The sequence below is a fragment of the Dicentrarchus labrax genome, unplaced genomic scaffold, assembly GCF_905237075.1.
Source record: "Dicentrarchus labrax unplaced genomic scaffold, dlabrax2021, whole genome shotgun sequence".
NCBI classification, from domain to species: Eukaryota; Metazoa; Chordata; class Actinopteri; family Moronidae; genus Dicentrarchus; species Dicentrarchus labrax.
Genome location: NW_026136714.1, coordinates 16,358,576 through 16,384,736, shown reverse-complemented (window position 1 = coordinate 16,384,736; position 26,161 = coordinate 16,358,576). Strand labels below are relative to the sequence as shown.

Below are 26,161 nucleotides of genomic sequence, written 5' to 3'. Positions count from 1 at the left end.
AAATGTTACTATCCAACCAATATCAGTTTTGTCAGGCAAAAAAGGGACAATATTGTAGCTGTTGCTGAACTTTTAACCTAAGAGCTCTAAACTCAACTCTGAGTGAGTTGAGTTCATGCATCATGCATCTGATGCAGGTGGAGAGTAAATTCATGGCCTGGTTCCCTTAATGCACTGGCATCAGTTTAAGTTGGACATAATTTATAACCAGCAGGCATTGTTCTAAGCCAGATAGTGATCAGCACTGATTGGATCTTCTCAGGCCTGGCTCATCTCAAACAAGCCCAAAGATGCCACCAGTGGATTTCATTACTTTCTCCTCTTTGATTAAAGGCGTCCAAATCAGTGAAATCAGTTGCTATTGTCTTGTGGTCCTCTATGACACAGTTGCCTATTCTTAATTAAAGGTTCAGTCTGTGTTGATATTTTAAAGGGTAACTAAACCCCGGAAATTCTGCTAGCTTCCTCCCAACCAGCAAAAGTAAAAAAAAATGCAGCAAATGATGGCACGGGATAATCATAGGCGGTGTGACTTGTGGCTACTTAGTGTGTAGGGTAATACTGACCAGAGTGACCGACACACTACCACTCAGAGAAGCAGGAATACAGCTGCTGGTAATCAGAGCTAACCAAGCCATGAGCAGCTACTGTCAGCCTCTCCTTGTCTACATCGGGAACAAAGACGCTGGAGCTTTAACACCAGAAGCACTTCATGGATGTTGGTAAAAGTTTCCGTGTGGTACCTGTGTTGTAATGTTAAGCTAGCAGCTCAGGCAGATTTAATCTCCGATGTGTTTGTACGTCTATGGGGGAGTGACAGTACATCTATGTAGCAGGTCACAGTCTGCAGAGTCGAGACATTGCTTTTTATAGGAGCAGGGGTCGGTTGGTGACAAAAGCTGCCACCACATACGTCACCTGTCTCCAGATCAGCAAATAGCAAAATTGAACTGAAATAGCTGGGTTTCAACCAGTAGAGGGAGGTCGCTATGCATATTTATGGAACAATATGTAGAATTCAAGTACTTTGTTCTTAAATATCAAGACTTATACCTGAATCAATCAACAACACTACTAAACTACTAAAAATAACATTCTCCCTTAAGCTCCCTTAACAGGGTTGCAAAGCTTTTGGTTCAAGTCAAACTACTACGTTTTTGTTTCCTTTTATGGCAAAATGGGCTATAAGAATTCCCTATATTTTGAGTTTTAGAAGAAAGTGAACTAATCTCTGTGCAGCCTATTTGTTTTAGATTAGATTACATTTCAATGCAAAAGGGATATTGAGAAACGTACACATATTTTTCATAATAGTTCCTGCTACTGTACCTACCTTCCTGAATATGCTTTTTACTGCCAACAACATGAATGGTTTAAACATGAGAGCTTTTTTAAAATGTTTTATGAGTCAAAATAACAGACATGACAGGAAGCTGAAGTTGAATGTTACTGTGACACAAATGCATTAAACACTAAAAGACAAAGATATACAATGAAGAAGCAAGCTGTTAGTTTTTGGTTATGGGTCTTTATTGGCCTCCATGAACCATGTTTAAACAATGACAATAGCAAAAAGAAAAAGAAACAAATAAAACTAAAAAACCTTTAGGGCTCATGTCCACTGGCACCTCTTCTACCTGTAGCACATTCAACTGCTGCTCATGTGCACCTCCTTCTGTCACAACAACAACAACAACAACAACAACTGAACTCAGCTCTACTGCTTATGAGAATATGTATTTGTTTTTTAGCATTCTTTTTTTTTTTTTTTTTTTTTTTGATGTAGCAACTGTAGAGGTCCCATATTTTACTGCTTACTTTCTGGCTGAACTACTGCTGTGGATTGGCTTAATCCGAGAGGATGAAGACATGTGTTCTTTATTTCCACAATTAGAAGTTACTTGCATTAGTCTGAAAACAAGTTGGATTAGAGAGAGAATTAACGTGGTTCTAGGGTAGTATATTCACTTCACTCAAGTGTTATTGCAAGACAGGGTGTGACAGGGGACGTCTACAGTGGCTAATAATGTAAAACCATCCACTGAAAACAAGGAATCCTTGTTTTCTCTCGGAAAAAAAAGGCAGCACAACATGAACAGTTCCTCTGTCGACACAAAGCCAAAGTGTGTATAACAAGGCTTAGTGACAGCAACAACATTCTTGTCAGACATATGTTCATATGAAACTGTTTTGCATTAGTAACATGACTTTCGGGTCAAATGCAATGTCCTGTGCAGCATTATGTTGAATATTGAAAAATTCAACGTTGTTAGTATGAACTGAACACAGTGTATGATTAAACACCTCCCTTACCGCCACACCCTTGCATTTCCTTGAGCTATATGAACATCCTACTACTACCTGCATTGGCTTATAATTGACATAATTATAATAAACATAATTCTGTAGAACATGGATTGCCAGAAGATATGAGGAATCTATTTCCAGGCAGTGAAACAGCCTCTGCAAGGAAAATGGAAAATAAAAAACTTAAATAAAAACCAACTGTGCTCTTGTTTCTGCACCTAAAGTTATCTGGGTTCAAATCTCTCTGTTGGATGTTATTGGTGGAACCAAATTAGCATGAATTAATACAAAACTAGTTGCAACCAACTACTATCCTGGCCAGTCTGTAAAATTTCTGACAGTTGCAAAGATGATAAAGAAGCCAAACCTTTATGCTTTTAAAACAATTCCTCTTAGGAACTGTGCCAAAGTTTAGCAGTAGCTTAGTAAGCAATCAGTAAATTGCTGTCCTTCCACAAAGGCTACATACATACAGTAGATTTGTCTTTCTCTGGTATCAAATAAAAGCTGAAATGCCCCAAACATAATCTCTCAAAAATAACCTTGTATTTTTTTTGTGGAATTCCATACAATTTTAAAATTATACAACAGGTTGAATGGGTGTCACAGCCTGTAAAGTATGATTAAACTCACAGTTCTAGCATGTTAAAAGTCAAAAGGTTTTTCATCTGAGAGCAGTGCTACACTTCTACCTTAAGCGACTATCAATCTTGTACCTGTTAGACTGATCCTTTCAATCATAGCAGTCTTGTAGCTACATTACAGTAGGTGAGATACAGTAATATGTACGAGTCCAGAACATACAATATAGTCGCCATCATCAGTCAAAATATCTATTGCTTTGGTGGAGGCTGTGCAGCCCATATAGTTCCCCCATTTGGAGTCAGCTCAGGTATCTTTATCTATGTCTATCCAAGCTCTCTGTCCTTTCAATCTTCTATTCATACTGTTTCAGACTTGATGATTCATTAATTTGCATTTTTATTATGATTCTTGTTAAACAAATGAGTGAAAATAGAGATGTTTATACTAATCCAGATTCTGCCTTTGTTTTCTTTTGGACTAACCCAGCAACATTTGATTTGTTTGTTTTTTTCTGAAATGGATCTCTTGGACTCACCAACCTCAAGCAATTTTGAGTGTGATGCACGATGGATTACCTCCACATTTACATCTCGTTATGGAGGTAAACTGATTCCTACCCTGTACAAAGACAAGAACTCATTCAATACTTTAAACAAAGACAGGAACATCTTTAGAAAAAGAACCAATAAGATCACTTTCACATTGTGTTGGTAGATAGTATTGTGTACCATATTTGCACTGTAAAATGTACAAAATATCACCATGTTGTTGGCTAGTGACCTGCAATCTTATTCACAAGCACTTTGAAGCATGTTTATTTATCTACAACATACAGTGTACTTTGAAACAGTAACACATTTATAAATAAATATTGCAATCTTAACAATCTTACAGATCTCCTTTTTTATTGTCAGTTCTTCATGACTCGTCACCTGAGCTTAATGAAGGTGAGGCAACCTCTGCCTGTTCTGTCTCCGCCCTTTCACTTTGTGTGCTATCGTTCACCATCAGGTCTATTGGTCTCAATCTTTGCCCTTGACCCTTCTTTCAGTCCTCACCCTCTCAAATGTTAATTTAAATAAATAGTTTTCTAGGAGAAAAAAGAATCATATATTCTTAAAATCGTAATAAATCTCTGAAATAAAAAGCTACAATTAATATCTTCCCAAATGAGGGAAAATGTAACAAGGAAAAACATAATAAAAACATTCTATTTATAAAAAAGGACAAACAAAAGGAAAAAAATATATATAATTATGTTCAGCAAGAACAAACATGTTTCATGAACCCATATCTATTCGTGAGATATTCAAGAGTTTCACTCTTCACATTTTTCATTTGTATTGTAATGTCATTCAATATATCCTGTTAGCTCCACGTATAACACTGTAGGTACTCCGGTCTGTATTGTTGCCTACGTGGTTTCTGTTTTAAATAATCCTCATTAAGTGTTCGGTCAGGCTTTGCAAAGCCCAAGCAGCCTCCTTTTTATATGAGACACCTCAGTCGGTCCCCCTTTAGTTTACAGACAGTAATTCACAGTATTTCACTGTGTACTTTAGTTCACAAAATTCCTACTGTCCAATCAGTGACAAGGAGAGGGGCCAGGAGATGACAGGACTGGTTCTGAATACAGGGTGAAAGCCATCATTGGCTGGAAGGTTTTAGGAAACAGGAAGTAAGCCTCAAATATGGCTAATGTCCTTTCCTGTTTTAATTGTGCAAGATTAAATGCCTCTGTCTTGGATCCAAGGGAGAAACAGTCTTTCGTATGTCATTTTCCAACTCTTGACACATTTTGTTGTTGATGAAAGAAAAAGATTGCCCATATTCAGTGCTCAATGGCAACTACCACTGGTGCCTGACTTATAGTTGAGTACTTGGAATATATATATTTTTTACATGTTACATTTTACTTGTGAGAAATGCAAATGGGTCACATGATAGCATAAAAACAAACAGATTGTATCTTTGATGCAAACCTATTCTTCAGGAATCTTAATCAGTCATTTGTTATATAACCATTCAGCAGACTTGGCAGGTAACTGACAGGTTTGTATATTAAAACTAAATCTATCAATAGTCAATCAACGGCCAATGCTGACAATATACCATTTGAGTAAAAAACACTTCCTGCCATCCTCATTTAAATGTATAGTGGCTTAATAATGTTGTCCAATAACATACCCTGAATTTATTGTATAGCACAATGGTTTACTGGTATTCTGAAAATAAACATTCATAACCAATAGTGACTTTATAATTGATTTTTACACTAATATTTCTACAAAAATAATATAAAACAAACTCATAATGTTATTCGTTGTTTGCTACCATTGATTTCACTGTGAGCTAGTGATGAAAGTATGCTTTCCATAGCCTAAGGGGAGCTAAATGTAAGCATCCCCTACACTGTCTGTTCAATAATCTTTTAAACTCTTCGCCACAGTCCATGCTCCCTTCACTATTCTCATATTCCTCCCATTCTCGCTCCCTTCATCCATTGCAAAGGCATTACAGGTGAATTGTACTCATTGTCCATCCTCCCCCTCCTGCACTCATCCTCTGCCCCTTCATTTCTCAGTCTCTTTCCCCTCAGTCACAGATTGTCTTGTAGCCTCTCCATGTAGGTTCTGATTTCAGACTGACCCAGGTCCATATCCTGGCACACCCACTTGATGTCATCCTCGCTCCCATTGGTCACCAAGACTGAAGAGTTGGTGTATGGGCCACCACCACCCGAATTATCATTGGGCAGAACAGTGGCAAAAGACGTGAACTGGACACGTTTGCGTTTGGCGGCTGCAACTGCAGCTGCAGCTGTAGCTCGTGGGGAATTATTCAGATGCTCCACTTGGCCAGTGGCATTTTTGCCACCTGTAGTGATTGCTGAAAGGCACTGATGTGGTTCTGGAACAGATCTGGGCAAGGTCTGTCCATGGGTGATGCCTCGGTGTCCCCCTGTGCCACCACTCCCACTGATGGTGCCCATGCCTGTGCCCACGCCCATCACCAAGGTGTTACCAGCCCCATTCAGCAGGTACTTGTTCTCTTCGTATCCTCCTTCATTCCGGTCAATGATGGTGGTGCATTCATCAGGCAGGCCACCCTGGCATTGGTCAGAGTGGTCAGCTAAAAGGTCGGCCTCATTGCCAAGCCATACCCAGTCATGGGCGTGGTTCATGTTGCCTCCTGCTTCCAGCACGGGGACCTGCTTGTGACGGTATCTGCAGAGGAAGGACGATAATTAGTCTATGATTCAAGTACAATTTAGAAAAAAAGTGCAATTTCAGGCTATGCTACTCTTTTAATATTGACAATGGGCATCCCTTAGTAGTAATGTACAGGGTAAAAGACAGCACTGTAGAGACATTATTTAAAAAAAAACTTAAAATAGGCTAGCAGGTGATTGAGGGTCATCTACCCACCAAAGTAAAATGAGTGAAATTAAGTTAACCTGAAATAAACCTCAGGTTGTGTAAAATTACTTATCTAATCCCTATTTGGAAATAGCAATGCAATATAAATTTGGACCAGAAGGAAATTCAAATCAAACAGATCAATCAATCAACAATTTATTTTGGGCTTAAACAACAAACAATGGATTAACCAAATTTAGCCAAGAAACACATTGTCCGTCAATACCAGGTGCTTGGTGTCTTCAAGTTCATATAGACAACACCAATATTTTTTTATATGTTAATGAATGGAGGACTTTCATTTCAACTTACCTACAACCTTTTATTGCTGTGTTTCCTTCAAATAATGAGTCCTCAATTATAACAATATTTTACCTGAAAGCAAAGCTGACACAGTTGATGAGGAAGACCAGTATTGCCAGACAGAATACACCCAAAAGGGCATACATCCCAATCTCCAGGTCTGACAGTCCTCTAGTGGTCTGGGTCAGCTCACTATCCCCAGTGCCTGGTACCTCCACTTGTGCTGGATAGCTACCGTAGTCCCCTGCTTGGCTGGGACCACTGCCACGGCTGCTGCTGCTGCCTCCACTGGCTGGTTTTCCACCTGAAGCACGTTGGGTTACTGTGCTCTTGGTGGTTGTGCTAACCTGATTAATCAAAAAGAAGATAAATTAAGTTAAATAAATATTAACATTAATATTTCTTCATTGCTGAATTTCAACAGTTCACTACCTTTCGAAAGGTGATTTTTTTAGATTTTGTTCAAACAACCCGGTAATGGTGGAGCTAATTACTTCTTTTACTGACAATACTTTTATACACTCATCGCTCTCTCCCACCTTTCTCATGGCTCCTTCCTCTCGATCCACTGCTGCACTGTTAGACTTCCACTCTCCTCCATCCTTTGTTCGTTGTTCGCTGGTGCTGTTGTCCATCCCTCCTCCATCGTCTTGTCCACCTCTTCCCATCACACCTCTTTCTTCGCTCTTTGTTCCAAACTTCACTATCACATTGCCAACTCCAGATGCCAGCACACTCTTCCTTTTGGATTTCTGGCAGGTCTCAGAGATGACCATCTCTACACGAACCAGTGCCTGTCCATCGCCCTCTGCCACTACAATAGGCCAGTGTTGCTCCTAAAAGAAAATGGAGACAATATGAAGGTAAACAGACAGAGCAGTAAAATTTGGAGCTATTGTTGAACTTCCACGGTTTTTGTTTTCTGCCATCACACAGCTTCAAAATAGTAATCAGATAAAGAAAACTTTAAATGGCTAGTACCTGATTAGTTATGGAGATGACACTCTCATCCAATGACACGGCTGAGAGGAGGAAGTCTTTAGGATCATAGACATCAAGTGGTGTCACTGAACCGTCACTGTACTGGATCCATGCACTGATGGCTGCTTCCTGAAAGACAAGTAGAAGAGTGGTTACAGTACTGAAAATATATGTTTAATAATAAGTGTATTAACAGTGTTGTGTGCATACATGAAGAACCTCTGGTGGTCTTCTGAGACAGTAGTCTATGTACAGGTGATTGAACGCTATTTGATCTATTCCACTATGCAATCTCAGCTGCTTTCCATTTGAATGTTTCGTATAGTTTCTCAATGTGCCTCATGGACCAATCTCAGTAAATCAATGAATTTTTTTCAGCATTTAGTAACATCCTCTCAAATGCTCATGTGAGTAAACACACATTCATACTACAACTTCCGTCTTCCTTTGTTGGCTTCTGGGCGATTCCACGGTCATAGAAGTTACAATGAGGAATGATAAAGGAGCTCAAGGTCAAATTGTCAATTTTTAAATGGCTGTCATTTTGGTATGATGTTTGCTTCAGTTTATAGATCGATGGATTTGCTAATCGGTCTATGAAGTGTACGTGCAGGACGATGTCTTTAGCAAGAAAGCTCTGCTAAATCCAATTTATGCCGACTGCTCAGCATCAAAAGACAAAAAACTACCTGGTGAACATAGTGAAAAGAGTGAGATGTTTCTCTCTATAGTTAGTGGAGACCAAAACAGAGTGAATATTTGACTTACATTCTTCTTTCAACACTTTTGCTATAACTTATTTGTAAGGTGATAGTCTTTATGTCTTGTTCCATAACTACTGCAGGTTTAAATTTGTGGCGCTACATACAGGAGCTAAAATAGCCAAAAGGTTATTGGAAAATTCCTCCCTTTTAATTTTAAGAGCTTTATCATGCTGCACTATAGGGCCTGTTGCTCTTTTTTTAAACCTGCTTTAGTAAGAGTACATGAGGTAAAGATATTCATTGGAGCTGGCCTTGGCAGCTTGACATTGTGATATGTTTTCTGAATGATTCAGCTGTTTGGATCTCAAACACAAGATACATAGCAAGACATCTACACTCCCATCAATCCAACCACACACCCACCGCGCACACACACACACACACACACACACACACACACACACACACACACACACACACACACACACACTTGTAATGTATGACAAAACTTCTTCTTTTTCATGTCTCTTTCTCCAGTCTCCATCTCTTCCATCACAATGAGGACAAATACAATGAAGAAAAATGTTGTTTGTTGTCAACAATCGTCTTCCAACAGCAGCTATTCCATAAATAAAAACTGAGTTTAGCAGATAATGCATTCTCTGCTTGTCTTTAAGTGATCCTGCCTTACTAATTTCCCTTGATAAAACAATTTGCTTTCTTTAATCAGAACACTGAAACGATTGTGTAGGAATAATACAGCAAAAAACTCCCTACAAAAGTAATTAAGCTCCAATGTGAGAAACAACACTTCTATCTCGTTCCCTCTCTCTATTTTCACATTAAATTGTCATTTTCTTTGCATCCTCCACTCCCTTATTTTTCTCTATCTTTCCCACTCTTCTGTTTTTTTTTTTTTTTTTTGGGGGGGGTTTACCTTCTTTTCACCCTGACTCACTTTACCACTCCATAGTTGTATCATCTTTTTACAGGTGATGATAAATGATGTAGATAAAAACAGACAGATAGACAGATAGAAATTAATGCTTGAGTGAATGCAAGATCAGATCTATATTTTCATTGTAATGAGCTGCTTCTTGTCCAATTACCCCTTGGATAGAATTATTACATAGGGTCTGATAAAAAAACAGGGAAAAAAACAAGGAGAAGGGATTTATTTGTTTATTTATTTATTATTTCGATCTCAAGCAATAGCTTGAGATCGAGTGATAATAACCCTTGGCTATGTGATTAGAGAGTCAAGAATAGCTCATAACAAACATGGTAGCTATAGCAATACAGTATATTAGGATTGTTTTACTATAGACCTTTTCAGTGGTTGTAAATGTAGCTAAGTAGTGCTACAGTCTGGAAGTTATACAATCCTAATTAGAAACTGATTATGGGAGCGATAGCAGTAATATGATGTTCGCAGCACAGATTTACCGCTTGACTTCTATGATTACAACCTGGGGGTATTACTATTGAGATGGCAACAGTTTAAAGTGTCGGTCAATCAGTGTTTGTGTCTGTGAACGTGTGTGATACAAACTGAAGAGCATTGTCGATATGTTGATCACGTGTCTGCATTTGGAAATATGACAAATTCAGCCGTGGAAGGATATGACATGTTGCAGAGAGATGAGATATTTTAAATGGTGTGTGTTTGAGTGTGTGAATGTGTTTGTGTACCTTTAGTATCTCCTACCTGTTTAGGTGCGTGTAGCAGGTCTGTAGCTGTAGTTGTTAGCTGTATAGCTTGGTAATTTCCAGGACTTGCTGACATACTGAGGGAAAGAGATGCAACCAGCTGGACTCCCAGGTCTGTGATGGTCACCTAGCCAAACAAGATATACTGTTTGTCACTAGTAGACTGGTACTTGTACTTGTTTGTTCCCCTTTTATGGGCTAGGAAGGAGAATAAAGTGATTTTTTACAACAAGAAGATTCTCTTGTATAATGTTAAGAAAATAACTGTAAGTAAATAACTTTAGATTCAAGACCTTGGAAGTATGATTTCCTTAAACACTGTGAGAAAGTTAGGCAGTTAAGGCAGTAATATAGTACAGTGGCCAAATAAAATGAAGGCATAGAATGGTAAGCAATATTTAGACTTGACAATTCGAAGACATTATCAACATCAACATATAAGTCTTAAATTAGTCATAATGGATTAACTTACAAGGCTACCAAATCACAATACTTTTCTTATGCCTTTTTATACCATTGCCTGATACTGTATTGCTCAGTACACAACTAGGTTCCATGTCCACAAGGACTACCGTCATAAACATGTTTATTATTACATGCTGTGTGAGGCACTTTGGATGTTTTTTTCTTTCATTTTAGGCTATTATGCTCACTGTTGTCCCTTTATATAACCAGTGATCTGTAACATTTAGAACAAGCAAAATACATGCCAATAAAAGGGACCTACACCCCAGATACATAAAAAATAACAAAATGTTAATTTACCTTGTCATCCAACACGGTCACAGTCTTCTCTGCCAGGATAGAGTCAGACAGCGGGGACAGAACCTGCAATAAGATCAAACATGTTGTTAAAATTGTAATTAAGTTTAAACTCAAAAGAATCTACATTTCTCCCTGAAACGAATCTGAATTATTGGAGTTGCAGAACCTGCACAAAAGTACTTTTTACATTTCCTGCTTTATCACCAACTGTCTGGTAGGTCTTTCCAGGGACAAATCCTTAACAACACAGTTAGTGTTCTGTTTTTAGCAACTGCACAATCTAACTAAAAATACATCACATTACTGACAAGCTGGCTTTTTGACAGGTGATGGAATGACAGCATGTGTGTCAAAATGTTGAAAAATAATAACAATGGGAACTACAAGATATTGTGGCTCATGCTGCATCAAGTAATGTAAATTAGGAAGTGCAGGTGGTTAACTCTGGAAGACAGCATTTGAGAGAGCTTTTGTTGTTTTCATTATTGCCTTAAGGTGACATTGAAGTATTTAACACTGACAGAGGAGCAGTGAGAGCTAGTTAACACCACAATGCTTTGGCCACTTAGACTTGCAGTATATCTGTTAAAGTAAGGAAACCAAAACACACAAAACACTCACAGACAAACCAGACATGTAAAAGCTAACAGCTGACAATACTAGTATTGTCTGTGTAAAGAAACAGTGTGGCTGTTATTTCACATCTCTTACGCATATACATACATACATAAACACACACACACACACACTGCCTCCCAGCTGTGCTCCAATGTGTCAGCAACTAAGACAACTTAGCATGAACAAAACACAAGGCCAAAACCAAATAACTAAAAGAGAGTGAAAAGTCTGTAAGTGAGACACAACGAGCAAGCGAGAGAGAAATAAATGGAGTAGGTGTCAGAGAGAGAGAGACAATGATAAATAGAGGAGGACAGAAAGTGAGAGGGGGCAGAAAGAAGGAGCGCAAAAGAGATTGAGGTACAGATGGAGAGAGGGCACAGCAGACAGACAGTGATAGAGATTAGGAGCCCGTGTTGTAGTGTAGTACTCCGCCCGGCGACAGGAGGAAAGGCAGATCTGATTGGTGTACAAAGAAAATCTCTCAGCGATCGTGTTGGGGCGTCAAACTCAATCCCACCCTCAGCGAGGTAACAAAATGCAATGATTGACGGCTCTGGGATTGCTCTTCAAGACATACAAAGAATAAGAGGGCGAGAAAGAGAGAGACTGGGGGCGAGGAAGGAGAGAGACGGGGAGGAGAGGAAGAGGCGAGACTCGGGGAGACGGAGCTGGGGGGTAAAATTGAAATGTCAAACTATCAAATGACGGCTGTCGACTCTGGCATCTCAATGGGAATGCTGGGTAAATTCTCTCTCCTGGCTCCCAAACAGAGCACAGCTGTCTCTATGCGTGCATCTGTGTGTGTGTGTGTGTGTGTGTGTGCTGTGTATGTGTGCAGCGGTCCCCAGTCGGACGGATGCAAAGACACACTCAGCTGTTCCCACAAATCCCCATGATATCCCCCCACTGCTGCACTGAACTCAGTGCCAAACCACTTCTAACACATGCACAACACACTCTTCAGAGCTACAATCAAATGTAAGCACTTAGAATAAAAAAAATATAGTTTACATATTGTCACATGAAAGATGGAAATGTAACACAATAGGGTGGAAGATAACAAAAACTGTACTAACTTTTACTGTGATAAATTTGGTGGTTTTGCCTTGGCTCTGCTACATAACAGTATACAAGTAATGTAAGACAGTAAGCCACAGGACTGTCCTCCACTGTCACATTCATTCACAATGGACCGGCTTATTGGAATTCAGCAAGTGCATGAGTGTGTTCTGTGTGTAATTGCTGAACATCACACTGAGATGTCAGGGCCAAATCCGACAGCTAATTGTGGAAAATTGTGTAACGAACTAGCAGGCCAGGCTTACAGGAACAGGAGAGGAAGAAAGAGAGGATAATGTTTACATCACTGGAGCACATATGGGTACAATCTAAGTTACCAAATTACACTGCACTTAACATAATCATACATTTTCAACCATCTTTCTCTAGACTTGTTGTCCAACTGAGCTTCAGTTAGGAGACTAGGTTGTTTCGTGGTTTGTGACGATAATATCAACAAAATAATGTGAGAACAGACTGGATCCTATAGTGATCACAGTAGGAAAGACGGTATATACCTGTATAGTGGTGATCCCCAGGTCCCGTCCGATCAAGATTCGTCCATCTATCAGTCTGGCAATGCGAGGATCTTCTACCTGTGGAGCACAGAAACAGCTGTCAGCCACTACTACAGGTTTAATTAATTAGATTTTGTTAGGCTTTTGTGCATGTATTCTGCATTAGTACTATTTGTACTAATTGTTTTTGTTATTCGAAAGTCAAACATCAGGTAAAAGTAAAGAGTTAATACGTTAGCTTTAGTAGGGCTGGTATGCGCATTTTAAAACTTTGGAGAGATCCAAAGTCATCTCCCACTTAATTTCACAAAATGTTTCCTTTAGGTTAACACGTTGTATCTAGTATGTTTAATCTGTAATGCATAAATCCCTATAAACAGAAATGTAAAAACAACCATTTGTGTTTTAAAGGGAGTTAGGAGTTATTTACTGGGAAACAAACCCCAGGTAAAGTGATAAGTCATCATAGTGAGGTTGCCAGGCAACCAGCAGTGACACTGCAAGTATTAGGCTAAATGTGATGTTTGAAAATATATTGCATGTAACCTTTTCTAATAGCACAAATGGTCATTTCTACACTAATGTTTATGTACAGATTAAACAAATGAGATACAATGTGTCATTTTTGAGAAATCTGTTCCACCCTGCTCCCAGTCCTTCCTGCTAATCTAGGCTAATCACTGTCTACAAGCACAGTCTCTAGCTATTAATGCACAGACATGAAAGTGGTATTGATCATTTCATTTACAGTAACTCTTGGAAAGCAAATTAGTATATTTCCCAAAATGTTTAGCTATTTCTTCAAGAAATATTTGGTGTATGTGTGAGTATATATGTAAGTACTTGTGTATACCTACCTTTAGCTGGTCCAAGACCAAATGAGTGATATCAGCCTGCCAGTCCGATCCTAACATGTAGACCATCTCTCCTCCTGGGTCAGAGGGTTCTGCGACAAAATGGGTGAGGACCCGCACCAAGGCGTACTGATACTGAAAGGTCAAGAGAAAATTCAAATTCGATAGAAAAATAAATATAAAACTAGTGGACAATAATACTGTGCAGCATTTTAGAACAACAGAAGCAAACCATTAGGCTACATACAGTAAGTCACAATTTATTCTCAGTATGTAGTACCTTTCACCCTTTTAGGGATATTGACATTGAAGAAAAGGATTAAAGAGCTCTCTTTAAAAGTGTGATATGCAAACCAATCAAATAATACCTGTAGGGTGCAGCCTTTGCCCTTCCTCTCATCATCCTCATCATCTTCACTGTCTCTTGTAGGTCTGGAAGGAAAGGAGATAAATGAGAGAGAAAAAGAGGAGAAAGCGGTGAGATTATCTGTTAATTAAAAGACATTTTTATACACTACACTCAGCTCCAGGAAATCTACTGTATAATCTCTGCTCCAGGTTACACTCTCAGTCAAATACAAGCCTCTTTAGGTTTTAATCCAGCTGTAACACTTTAAAAACACTTTGTGCAATCTGGATTTCCTGAAATGCCAGGGAGAACAAATTATTTCAAATGTAACTGGTCTTGTGCTCCATTATTTCATGATACTGTCCGCAGGTGAATTTTTATTAAAACAGTATGCAAAAACAATTGTAACTTCTCTTGAAAAAGCATTGATCAATTGTGAATGGAGTTTACTGATCTATCAAATAGCTGCATCTGTAAGGCACACATTACACACATTACAAAACATGTAACTGTTCAAGTGTTCATTATATTCAAAACAACTTTCAGGGCAAAAAGTTGTAATATGTGCATAATGTGTTAAGAGATTTTTAAACAGCTGTTCTTGATGGTTGCACTGGCAAAGAAGGGTGTTGATAAAAAGATGTTGGTTTAAATGAACCCAAATCTCCAACCAGCACAACAAACTAGACAGGTGGCCCAGGAGGAGAGTGACTTACCCACGGCAGCACACATTCTTCTTCAGTTTTTGTTAAGTTAAGTTTTTAATAATAACTATTAATAAGGATTACAACCAACCGTAAAGAAAGTTTCAGTGCTGATTTGTTGACGGGTTGAGAGTTGAGCTGTGTTTTCTATCACCATTCTCAAATGTTTTGAATCATATCTGTAAAACCTAAACCTAAAAACATCCTTCCAAATGTTGTGAATTTGAAATGCTGTATGGAGTCCCACAGGGATCAATTCTTTGACTGCACCTGTTTAATCTTTACATTTTTCTGCTTGGGTCTATCATCAGCAAACAAAAATTCAGTTGTAATCACTATACAGATGACAAACAATTCCATATTTAATGGTGTCCTGATGATAATAGGCACTGTGAATGCCACAATGAATGCTATCAATCTATAGATATATAACAAGGGAAAACAAATTAAATTCTAAATTTTACACATAGTGTAGCCTTTTCTTAGACTTTAGATTTTGTGTTTGTATCCGTCCGGGATATATTTCAAATTGTTTTATCACTCTGTAAAGCTGCACTCTGCAAATAACTTGACTTTGATCTAGTCCTTGTTATGGGAATAACCTTTAATGAGTTTATTCCACTACTTGCTTGCATGAATGTTTAGTATATAATATTATTTAGTATTTTAAATGACACAAGCAACACTTCTGAACCAGTTCCTGACTAGAAACATCACAAACTGAAAGACAGTACCCACCCAAGCCACAGCCTGTTCACCCTGCTGTCATCTGGAAAGAGGTACAGAAGCTTCCGCTGCCATACCACCAGACTTAAGAACAGCTTCTACCCTCAGGCTGTTAATTCAGCACTCCATTATGTAAAAAATTTTTTATTTTTTTTTATTTTTATGACTTATTTATACTTTTACTGTATATAATTCTGTTTTTAATGAGTAGCATAAAGGGGATTTCATTATACAGCTCTGAGTTGTAAAATGACAACTAAATAACCTTGTATTCTTGTATATCATACTTCTTTGTAACATACTTCTTTGCTGTAAACTAAAATTTATAGTAAAAAAAAGTGCAGAAACAATCTGTATCTGAATTCATCTGTACATGTCACTTCTGTGGTATTGTTAGGCCATGGTATAATTCTGCAGCTGAGGATGCTGAATAATCATCCCTGAATAAAGAAATAAAACGAATCTGAGAATGCTTTGAATGCACTATCAGTGTTTAAACAGAAAACCTCTCTCCCTCGCTCCCTAGTGGAGGATCTCTTTTTCTCTCTCATACACAGACACACAAAGAAACACACATTCTCTCTTCTTTGCCTCCCTCTGTGTAATATCTACACAATACCACATGCAGGCAGGCCCATTCTGGATCATACATTCACATAAACACTAACACACACACACACACACACACACACACACACACACACACACACACACACACACACACACACACACAACAGGACTACCTCTGTGTCCTTTAACTGTCCCTGAGTGAGAAACCCAGGTAATATTACAGGAATTCTCTTTTCTCCATTTTCCAGTGTCCCAATCGCACATGTGTCTGTGTGAGAGTGTGTGCCTAATAGTGCTTGTGTCTCACTCTGTGAGGTAGTGGTTAGGGTGTGTGTGTTTGTGTCTCTGTGTGCACACGGGTTGGTGGCTATCTGAGCAGAAATTGGCGAAATTGAAAAATAGGCCTGGCAGAACAGAATGGAAGGGCAGCAAGGTGGGGAATAGAAGCAACGCATACACACACAAATGACCATGCACACACATTCATGCATGCCCACATACACATGCACATACAAATGCACAATCAAACATAGAGGCAAAGCAAAAAGACATATAGAGCATTAGGAATAGGTTTTTTTGTAACCTGAGAAAGAAAGGACACAGCTGATTTTAAACTGAGTGTGTTACACGTTTGTAAGCGTATGCTGTTTCCCCATAGCGACTCTGAATTTGAGTTCAAGAAGAAAGTTGGAAGCAGTGAATCTAAATGTGGCAACTCCTTGCTTACACATCCCATCTCTATATTGAAGCTAGAGTTTCTTTCTTATATAAAGCATTTTTATTTTAGCATGAGCACAGCATGGTTGAGGTGCATAGTATATGTCATAGCTCTATCCTCAGAGGCAATACACAAAATATTGGATCTCATTCAGTTGAAAGACTTGATTAAACATAATAGAATATGTAAGCACAAAATAGAAGAAAAATCCTCTAAATTTTGTATTCTATTAATTGAAAATCTGGATTCAGACCTGCCTCAAAATACGCAGTGAGAGACAATCACAGGTGTACCAATTGTTTTTTTAATTCAAGTAAAGTGGCTATAATCTCAGTTTATAGTGTTGTAAGACATCCTTTAAAACCTTGTCCTTGACTCATAGTCTGAATTTCCACCAAATTCCATAATTTAGAGATTCTCTGTTAACAGATGAACAGAAACAAAGCAGACCAAAAACATACCCTGTGCAGGAGGTAAGATTAAGTGGCAAAATAAACAGAAGAGGAAATTTAAAGAATTGTGAGAAAGAAATATTTAATGTTTTAGTAAGGAGTTGGTTTGGAAAAAGTAAAGTATTACAATAATTAGTTTCTCCTATATATTCATTTGAGATTTTTCATTTTAACTGCGGGGTAGGTGTAATGCCCTGCAGGTATTTCTACAGTTTATATGCTACAGCATGAGTTTATATTCTGTCTATATTCCCTAATTGTCTATACATTGTTATGCCTTCTTGTCCTTCCTTCTTTCACATTGCAGACACACAAAAAGCTGGACAAAAAAAGTGGATAAGAATGCGCATGCACACATACACAACTATATGGGAAACAAACTGACACTAGCTGATCCACCCATTTGCACTGTCTACCTTTTGAGAAGGTATAAGGGTGTGTGTGTGAAAGTGACTGAATGCTTCATTCAGTGGCAATGATGGTAAAGCTATAATAGTTGTCATCAGTACAGCCAGGCAGGCCTTGACCTCACAGGAAATCATAGACTCTCTGGAACGATATGTGCTCTCAACTGCTCCGTTCAATAAGCACTATATCACACACACACACACACACACACACACACACACACACACACACACACACACACACACACACACACACACACAAGCACCTACACACAAAGACAGGGAAACACACACACAAAATCCAAAAGACACACATTCTCGTTTACATTCACACACTGCCTCGGTTTATTCTTTTTTCTATCCCAGTCGCAGCGAAACACACAGAAATCTTACAATTAACCACAAAACAAATCAGATACAGCAATGACTCATACAATCTCTTTCTTGTCTCTTTTTCTTCACATGCTGAAACTCTGTACTTTTTGTTGAAGAAACAATGTCTACCTTTTCTGCTGTTTCTGCTCTCATACAAACTTTGGCAAAGTACTACCACAATTTGCTACATTACAGCTAAATGTTTAGCATATTATGCTCATGTGTGGGTTTGGCTCATTTAGTAATGATGACTGATTAACTTCTTCCAGATAGATTAATAATGGTGTATATATTTGCTAATAAGTAAAATAAGATAATTTTGAAACAGCACAAAGGAGAAACTACGGTGGCTGTGAAACGCACAAAAACGAGTCCCTATCTAGAGCCAATGTTTAGTTTGTCCCATCTGGGCTTCTGTAGAAACATGGCAGTTCAACACGGACTCCATGGAAGGCAACCTGCAATATCTGTAGATAAGGCTCATTCTAAGGTAACAACAACAGTTCCTATATTCAGGTGATTATACACTCATGAAAACATATTCCATTTCTGCTAATAGAGCCTCCTTAATGTTACACACTGGACCTTTAATGATCAGAAACACATAACAAATGTTATAAAAAAAAAGTATTATCAGTATTATGTTATTATAAAGTGGTATTGATATTGGGCTCTATTGTAGACCAGTTGGTTGGTTAAATAGGAGCTGGAGATGATACAAGAAGATCATCCCTCACTGTCCTCTAACCCTAGAACAACATATATATTGACAGCAAACTTTCATATTTGTGCCACCTGGTTTGATATATGTAGCTATTATATTATCTTTCTTCTAAAAAGCAATCAGAAAAGGTGCCAGGGAAATGGAGGACAGGCAATAGCACAATTGTTTTTTACAAAATGTCAGTTTTATGTAAAATGCAAACTGATACTAATGCTTACGCCCACTATGTTTCCCTCACTTGTTCCCTTAAGATTATGCAGGTAATTCACCTCTTGTTAGTGATAATTGGTACCCTCCAGCCTTTAACCTGGCTCAGCTCAGTATCTGACACGTCTATCTGCAGAGGTAGCTTGGGCACCCAGACGGTGAGCTGCAGCTGAGCAGAAAGGTGCAGGTAGGTGAAGTTGACTGCCAAAGACTGACGACCACGCATTTCTTTACCGTTCACCAACACCTGGTCACAGTTTGGGGAAACCTGAAAGGAGGAAAAGAGCAGAGGAGAAGGCAGTTAGTTGGGCACAGTGTGCATGCAGAGTGTGACATTTCTAACTGACCTCAAACAGACTTAATGCAGTCACTTCCACAGAAACAGATGCAGTCTCTGTTGTGCATTCCTTAAGCACAGCCTGGAGCGAGTTTTCATCAGAACATTCATGTTCTTGTAGCAAATAATAATTTTGTCACTGATTACTTACATTTTTATTCATATTACAAAGCTCTTTGGAACACGGTTTTGCTAAGTGCCCTATAAAGAAAGGTTAATAATATGCTTCTGTAGCTTCTTCCTGCCACGTTGGTGGCATTTGGGGTTTCTGAATACCCAGGGAGCTCTTGTCACCTCCACCAATCTGAAGCAAAGTACTAAATAACTAACATTCTAAAACCAGTAAATCACATTAATTGTAATACATTAGCATAATTACTTTGAACAAATAAGTCCACTTATGAGAATACTGGTAACCTTTGCACTGCATTTTAAATTGTGTACCAACGGATCTAGGGTGAGATCTGTTCTGAAATATGAAGAGGGCTAGGGGGCAAAAAGGAACGTTCTCTCTGTGAGAGGAATTATGAAAAATGTTGTCTAAAATTTGACAACACTGATATAAGTTAGTCATCTAAACTAATGGTCCCCAACCTTTTTCCTTAAGGGACCCTTTTTCTATCATTGAGTAAACCCCTAACGAAAGTGTCATATTTTATGGACATTTCATGTTACATTCAATGCATAACAATAACGGTACAGAACAACTGATAAACTGTACAATGAACCCACATAGTGAACATAAAAATTTGAGAAGTTTTGTGTAAAACAAAAGATTTGGATGAATTTTGAGAAGATGATTTCCCGTGAATATTGATGAAAAATGTGTTTTCCTGATATTTTTAGTAACTTTTTATAAATGAGGATGAGGCAGTTTTTTTTTTTTTTAGAGATTGAGGCTCTGTGCATACAGATAACAAAGCTTGAGTTCAGGTCTTTAAAGTTTAAATTTCACAGAAATAAATGAAATATTCAAAAATAGGCCTTAAAACCCCTTACAATAAAGAAAGACTTGTGACTTTTAGTTATACCATTCGTCATTAATCAAGTCCACAGTCCTCACACAACGGCAACTATACACTATAGTGTCACAGGAGGAATAGAGCATTTTTTATGGCTCTGAACTGCTCCATCTGTCCTGCTGAGGCATGCCTATCAAAAAGTTAGTTTGGATCATATGGCCATTTAATTTGGTCTAACTTTATCAATTATGGGCTTCGTGTATTTATACAGCCATATTTATTACATCAAACAGGCAGCTCAGCCAAAGAGGGCTGTTACTCATACCACACTCAACTCATCTACACTCTAAAAGGTACATTTTTGTTCTCCTTTCTGATCTGAGTAGTTCTTCTGCCACTGTTTGTCTTAAACAGCAGTTCCCCCTCAGTCAGTTAAAGTTTGATACATAACGTATCTAATACTGCCACTGTAACACTACCCTAAAATGATTTAGAGATACAGTCTTGTTGTGTTTGTCAGACACAACAATAATTAATTGAATTCATTCAAACAAACCATAGACTTCTTCAATCTGTTTAAGTATAAAATCATCCTATGTTTTCCTCTTTTAATAGACAGTCAAGTCTGCGGAAAATGTATTATTTATCAATCTAACTGAATTCTCTAACTTGTCCATAAAAGCACCATTACATGTTTTCTGTTTCCATAATTATGGAAATGCAGATATAATAGTTTTAGACAGTATTATTCAAATTAAATTGAAACTGAAGAGCAAAAAATGAATGTAGACACTGGATTATTATGGTTGTATTTCAGAAAGTTGACAGTACCTTTACAGACAGTGTGACAGGCAGAACAATGGAAAAGCCAGGATTTTAGGGAGTTTCATTTTCACCCTGCCTGCTTGTCTGACTGTGTGACTGATTGAAATGACATTTTTTGGACAAATCATCCCTCGTGTTTTACCAACAATGGATTCATGCAAGAAGGAAGCTTATCATAAACCAATGTAGGCATATTGTTATGGTCTCCCATGTTTTTGAGGTAGCTATACTCTATATATAGAGTATTGTATATAAGATTTATATATTATTCTGGGCCTGTGTAATAATATTACAACAAATGTATAATCTACTGCAACCAAATAGTACATAGAGTAAACAAAATTCTCTATTTACAGCAAAAAAAATGTTTCCCCCAAAATATATCTTAGGCATAGCCAAAGAGCTATCCCTTTAGCCAAAGAACAACAAGCATGCAAAAAACTTATCATTTCTGCAATTTGTGTACACAACTTTTCACTTTTTAATGTCAGTTTAATTTTAATTTCTACGTGTTTAAAAATATACTTTTACTTAAAAACTAAAAGAATACTAACTTAAATCACTCTATACAAGCTCTATAATATGTTTAATCATATCAACTGCTGCAAAACCGTGTTGAATATATTTACTGTCATTCTGTTTCTCTCTATGTCCCACCCCTCATTATTTCTGATTCTTTTTTTATTTATAGCCATTCACCTATCATAATTTATCTCCCCCTCTTTCTTTACCCTACACTTATCCTCCCTGCTCCCCCACTCAGTTTATTTCCTTTTTTATCTCTCACACCCTCTTTCATCTCTCCACGCTACACTTATCCTGCACACCTCATTCTTCCTCCCTACCCTGTCCTATTTTACTCAGCCTTACATTTAACATGCACTCCTTTTGTCTGACTTTCTCTGTCTTTCTGTCTCACTCTCTCATTTTTAAATTTTAAATTTCCTTCCTCTCAGTCCCGCTTCATTGCTCTTTTTTAAAAATGTATATATGTATTTTTAATATTGATTTACTGGGGTAGACTTCTCTAGTGTGTATGCTCTTTTGCAGCAACACCCTGTTTCATATTTATCCAGTCATACACATTTGTACCTGGCTGCTGACTAGACAGGATACTTGAATATTGTGGAAAACCATAGAATTTGGGAATTTCTTGATCACTTTCCAAAGTTCAAATTTTCCATGAGGAATTCACTCTTTTGTCTCAGTCTTTTTTATGGGTCTGAATTTTTTTTGGAACCTTAAACCATGTCATATCTTTGTATTTGTATTTTTCTGTACAAACTTTGTATTTTTTTCTGCGAATTTGTTTTTTTTTAGCAACCTGGGGGGGAGTAACATGTTACAGTGTGGAAAACTATAATACGTTGGGTATTTATAGTCAGATTCCAGTATTTCGAGATTAGTAGATTATTTTTACTCTGCAGCTCTACTCAGCCGTAGCCTCTTTTATGTGATTGTTCTCTAGCCTGTGCTGTATCTGTATGTACCACTCTTACATCCCCTGAAGACAGCGCTAGATAATTTTCTCAGGACTTAATGGAAATGAAAACAGAAAGGACATTGAATATTGGACTCATGTCACTGTGCGGACCCTTATTTATGTCTAAAATTGGCTTTAAGTTCTGCTTTAAAATGTTTGCTTAGTTAGAATTTATTCTAATAACAACCTGATAAGCCTGGCCTGTGTTTCTTTCTGCCCCCTAGTTTTAAAGATTCGCCTACGTAAAATGACAAAACACACATTAAATGTTGTTTCTTTTTCACAGCTACTATGATGTAAGTATTAGAAATTTTAATATACGCTAATATATGTAAACCATTTATTTGGCCTTGGTGTCATTCCACGATACACACACTGCAGCCAAATCCTTATTGCTCCTTTGCTGCTCAACAAGAGTGATGCTAACTTGCCAGCTAGCATAAGCTAATGTTTTTGGTGTTTGGTTATTGTTATATAGCTATTCATGAAGAGTAAAACAGAAGTTATGATTCTGGTTGATTCTTGTTGGACTCGAGCTCAGGACAACATTCCCCCTCTCACTGATAAACACAAACAAGCACACACAGGGCCAACACACGGTTTGTGTGGTGTGACATTTTTTTGGCTTTCTTCGAAAACTCTTTGATCTCAGAGCTAAACCGTTTCCTCTCTATTCAATTCAATTCAATTCAATTTTATTTGTATAGCGCCAATTCATAACAGAAGTTATCTCAGGACACTTTTCAAATAGAGCAGGTCTAGACCGAACCTTTAACATTAATTACAGAGACCCAACAGTACCACCAGAGCAAGCACGGCGACAAGGGCAAGGAAAAACGCCTGTTAAAAGGCAGAAACCTAGGACAGATCCTCCGGCTCAGGTGGGTGGTCGTCTGTCTCGACCAGTTGGGGGAGAGAGAGAGAGAGAGAGAGAGAGAGGGGGGCGACAGACAGACAGACAGGTGCACAGCAACAACAGTATGGCAATGGCAGTCAAGCAGGACCATGGCAGGAGGCTCCACCAGGATCCATGAGAACCGCAGACAGAGCACAAGAACTCCGGGGAAGAAGTGGAGTTAGTAACATGCATTAAAGGTACATGAATGAGTGCAGAAGAGAGAGGAAGAGAGTAGCTCAGTGCACCATGGGAAATCCCCGATAGTCTAGGCCTATAGCAGCATAACTAAGGGATGGTTCAGGACTCACCGATCCAGCCCTAACTATAAGCTTATCAAAGAGGAATGTCTAAGCCTACTCTGAAAGTGGTGAGGGTGTCTGCCTCCCGAACCACAACTGAAGCCGGTTCCACAGGAGAGGACTTGGTAACTGAAGGCTCTGGCTCCTGTTCTACTTTAGAGACTATAGGAACCACAAGTAGCCCAGCATTCAGAGAACGTAGTGTTCTAGTGGGGTAATAGGGTACTATGAGCTCTTTAAGATAGAAGGGGCCTGACCAGAAGAGCTTTATAGGTGAGGAGGAGTATTTTAAATTCAATTCTACATTTTATAGGGAGCCAATGCAGAGTAGCTAGTACAGGAGAGATGTGATCTCTTTTTCTAGTTCCTGTCAGTACTCGTGCTGCAGCGTTCTGAATTAATTGGAGCGTTTTAATGGACTTATTGGGGCAACCTGATAATAAAGAGTTGCAGTAATCCAGCCTTGAAGTAACAAATGCATGGATTAGTTTTCTGCATCTGTCTGTGATAGTATGTGTCTAATTTTTCTAATATTACGTAAATGAAAGAAGGCAGTCCTAGAGGTCTGCTTTATGTGGGAGTTAAATGACAAATCCTGATCAAAGAGAACTCCAAGATTCCTGACAGTGGTGCTAGAGGCCAAGTTAATGCCATCTAGAGTGACTATATCTTTAGACAATGAGTCTCTAAGGTTTTGGGGCCAAGAACAAGAATTTCGGTTTTTCTGAGTTTAACATCAGAAAATTGCAGGTCATCAGGATTTTATGTCCTTAAGACATGTTTGTAATTTAGATAATTGATTAATTTCATTGGGTTTGATTGATAGATATAACTGCGTATCATCTGCATAACAGTGAAAGTTAATGGAGTGATTCCTAATAATGTTGCCTAAAGGGAGCATATATAAAGTAAATAGTATTGGTCCAAGTACAGAACCTTGTGGAACTCCATGACTAACTTTAGTATTTATGGAGGATTCATCGTTAACATGTACAAACTGAGTACGATCTGATAAGTATGACTTAAACCAGGTTAGGGCAGTTCCTTTAATGCCAATTTGATGCTCAAGTCTCTGTAAAAGAATATCATGGTCAATGGTGTCAAATGCAGCACTAAGATCTAATAATACAAGTACAGAGACAAGTCCATTGTCAGAAGCAGTCAGAAGGTCATTATTAACTTTAACCAGAGCTGTCTCTGTGCTATGATGAACTCTAAATCCTGACTGAAAATCCTCAAATAAACTATTGTTATGTAGAAAGTCACACAACTCTTTGGCGACTACTTTCTCCAGAATCTTAGAGAGGAACGGGAGGTTAGAAATCGGTCTATAGTTGGCTAAAACCCCTGGGTCAAGAGTAGACTTTTAAGAAGGGGTTTAATTACAGCTACTTTAAAGGACTGTGGTACATATCCTGATAATAAAGAAAGATTAATCATATCCAGTAAAGAGTGCCAATTAAGGGAACAACTTCTTTAAGCAGCCTAGTTGGGATCGGGTCTAACAGACAGGTTGATGGCTTCGATGAAGAAATGATTGAAGTTAACTGATGAAGATCGATAGCAGAAAAACAGTCTAAATATACATCTAAGTTTACATTGACAGAAGTCCCTGAACTTGGAGAGCCACTGATAACTGTTGATGGCAGTTGGTGATTAATTTTTCTCTAATAGTAATAATTTTATTATAGAAGAAGCTCATGAAGTCATTGCTACTTAAGTTTATGGGGATATGTGGCTCGATAGAGCTGTGACTCTCTGTCAGCCTGGCTACAGTGCTGAAGAGGAACCTAGGGTTGTTCTTATTTTCTTCTATTAGTGCTGAGTAATAGGCTCCTCTGGCATTACGGAGGGCCTTTCTATAAATCTTAAGATCATCTTGCCAATTTGAGCGATATTCTGATAATTTGGAAGAGCGCCATTTCCTTTCAGATTTCCTAGCTATTTGCTTTAACTGGCGGGTTTGGTGGTTATACCAAGGTGCTAGTCTCCTATGTTTTAATAATTTCCTTTTTATAGGAGCGATAGAGTCTAATGTTGATCGTAGTGAGCCTGTAGCACTATCGACAAGATTATCAATTTCAGAGGGACTAAAGTTGTTATAGGACTCTGTTAAATTCAGACATGGCATTGAATTAAACACTGAAGGAATCTCCTCCTTAAATTTAGCTACAGCACTGTCAGATAAACATCTGCTGTAGGAAGTTTTGCCTAATGGCTTATAATCTAATAGTATGAATTCAAAAGTTACTAAATAATGGTCAGATAGGAAAGGATTATGTGGGAAGACTATTAAATG

At 38.2% G+C, this 26,161-nt stretch overlaps 1 protein-coding gene across 1 annotated transcript in view; it reads right to left on the bottom strand.

Moving 5' to 3' along the window:
* Nucleotides 1-1,508: 1,508 nt before the first annotated feature.
* Nucleotides 1,509-26,161, bottom strand: part of si:dkey-215k6.1 (transmembrane protein 132D) — a 244,449-nt gene continuing 219,796 nt past the window's right edge. Inside the window, exons 7-16 of the mRNA XM_051423450.1 lie at nt 19,121-19,326; nt 14,195-14,258; nt 13,830-13,961; nt 12,973-13,050; nt 10,775-10,837; nt 10,008-10,136; nt 7,596-7,724; nt 7,154-7,450; nt 6,687-6,961; nt 1,509-6,119 (exon numbers count right to left, since the gene is read on the bottom strand). Coding sequence (XP_051279410.1) covers nt 5,492-6,119; nt 6,687-6,961; nt 7,154-7,450; nt 7,596-7,724; nt 10,008-10,136; nt 10,775-10,837; nt 12,973-13,050; nt 13,830-13,961; nt 14,195-14,258; nt 19,121-19,326 — 2,001 coding nt within the window. The 3' untranslated portion in view covers nt 1,509-5,491. The remainder of the gene's footprint in view (nt 6,120-6,686; nt 6,962-7,153; nt 7,451-7,595; nt 7,725-10,007; nt 10,137-10,774; nt 10,838-12,972; nt 13,051-13,829; nt 13,962-14,194; nt 14,259-19,120; nt 19,327-26,161) is intronic.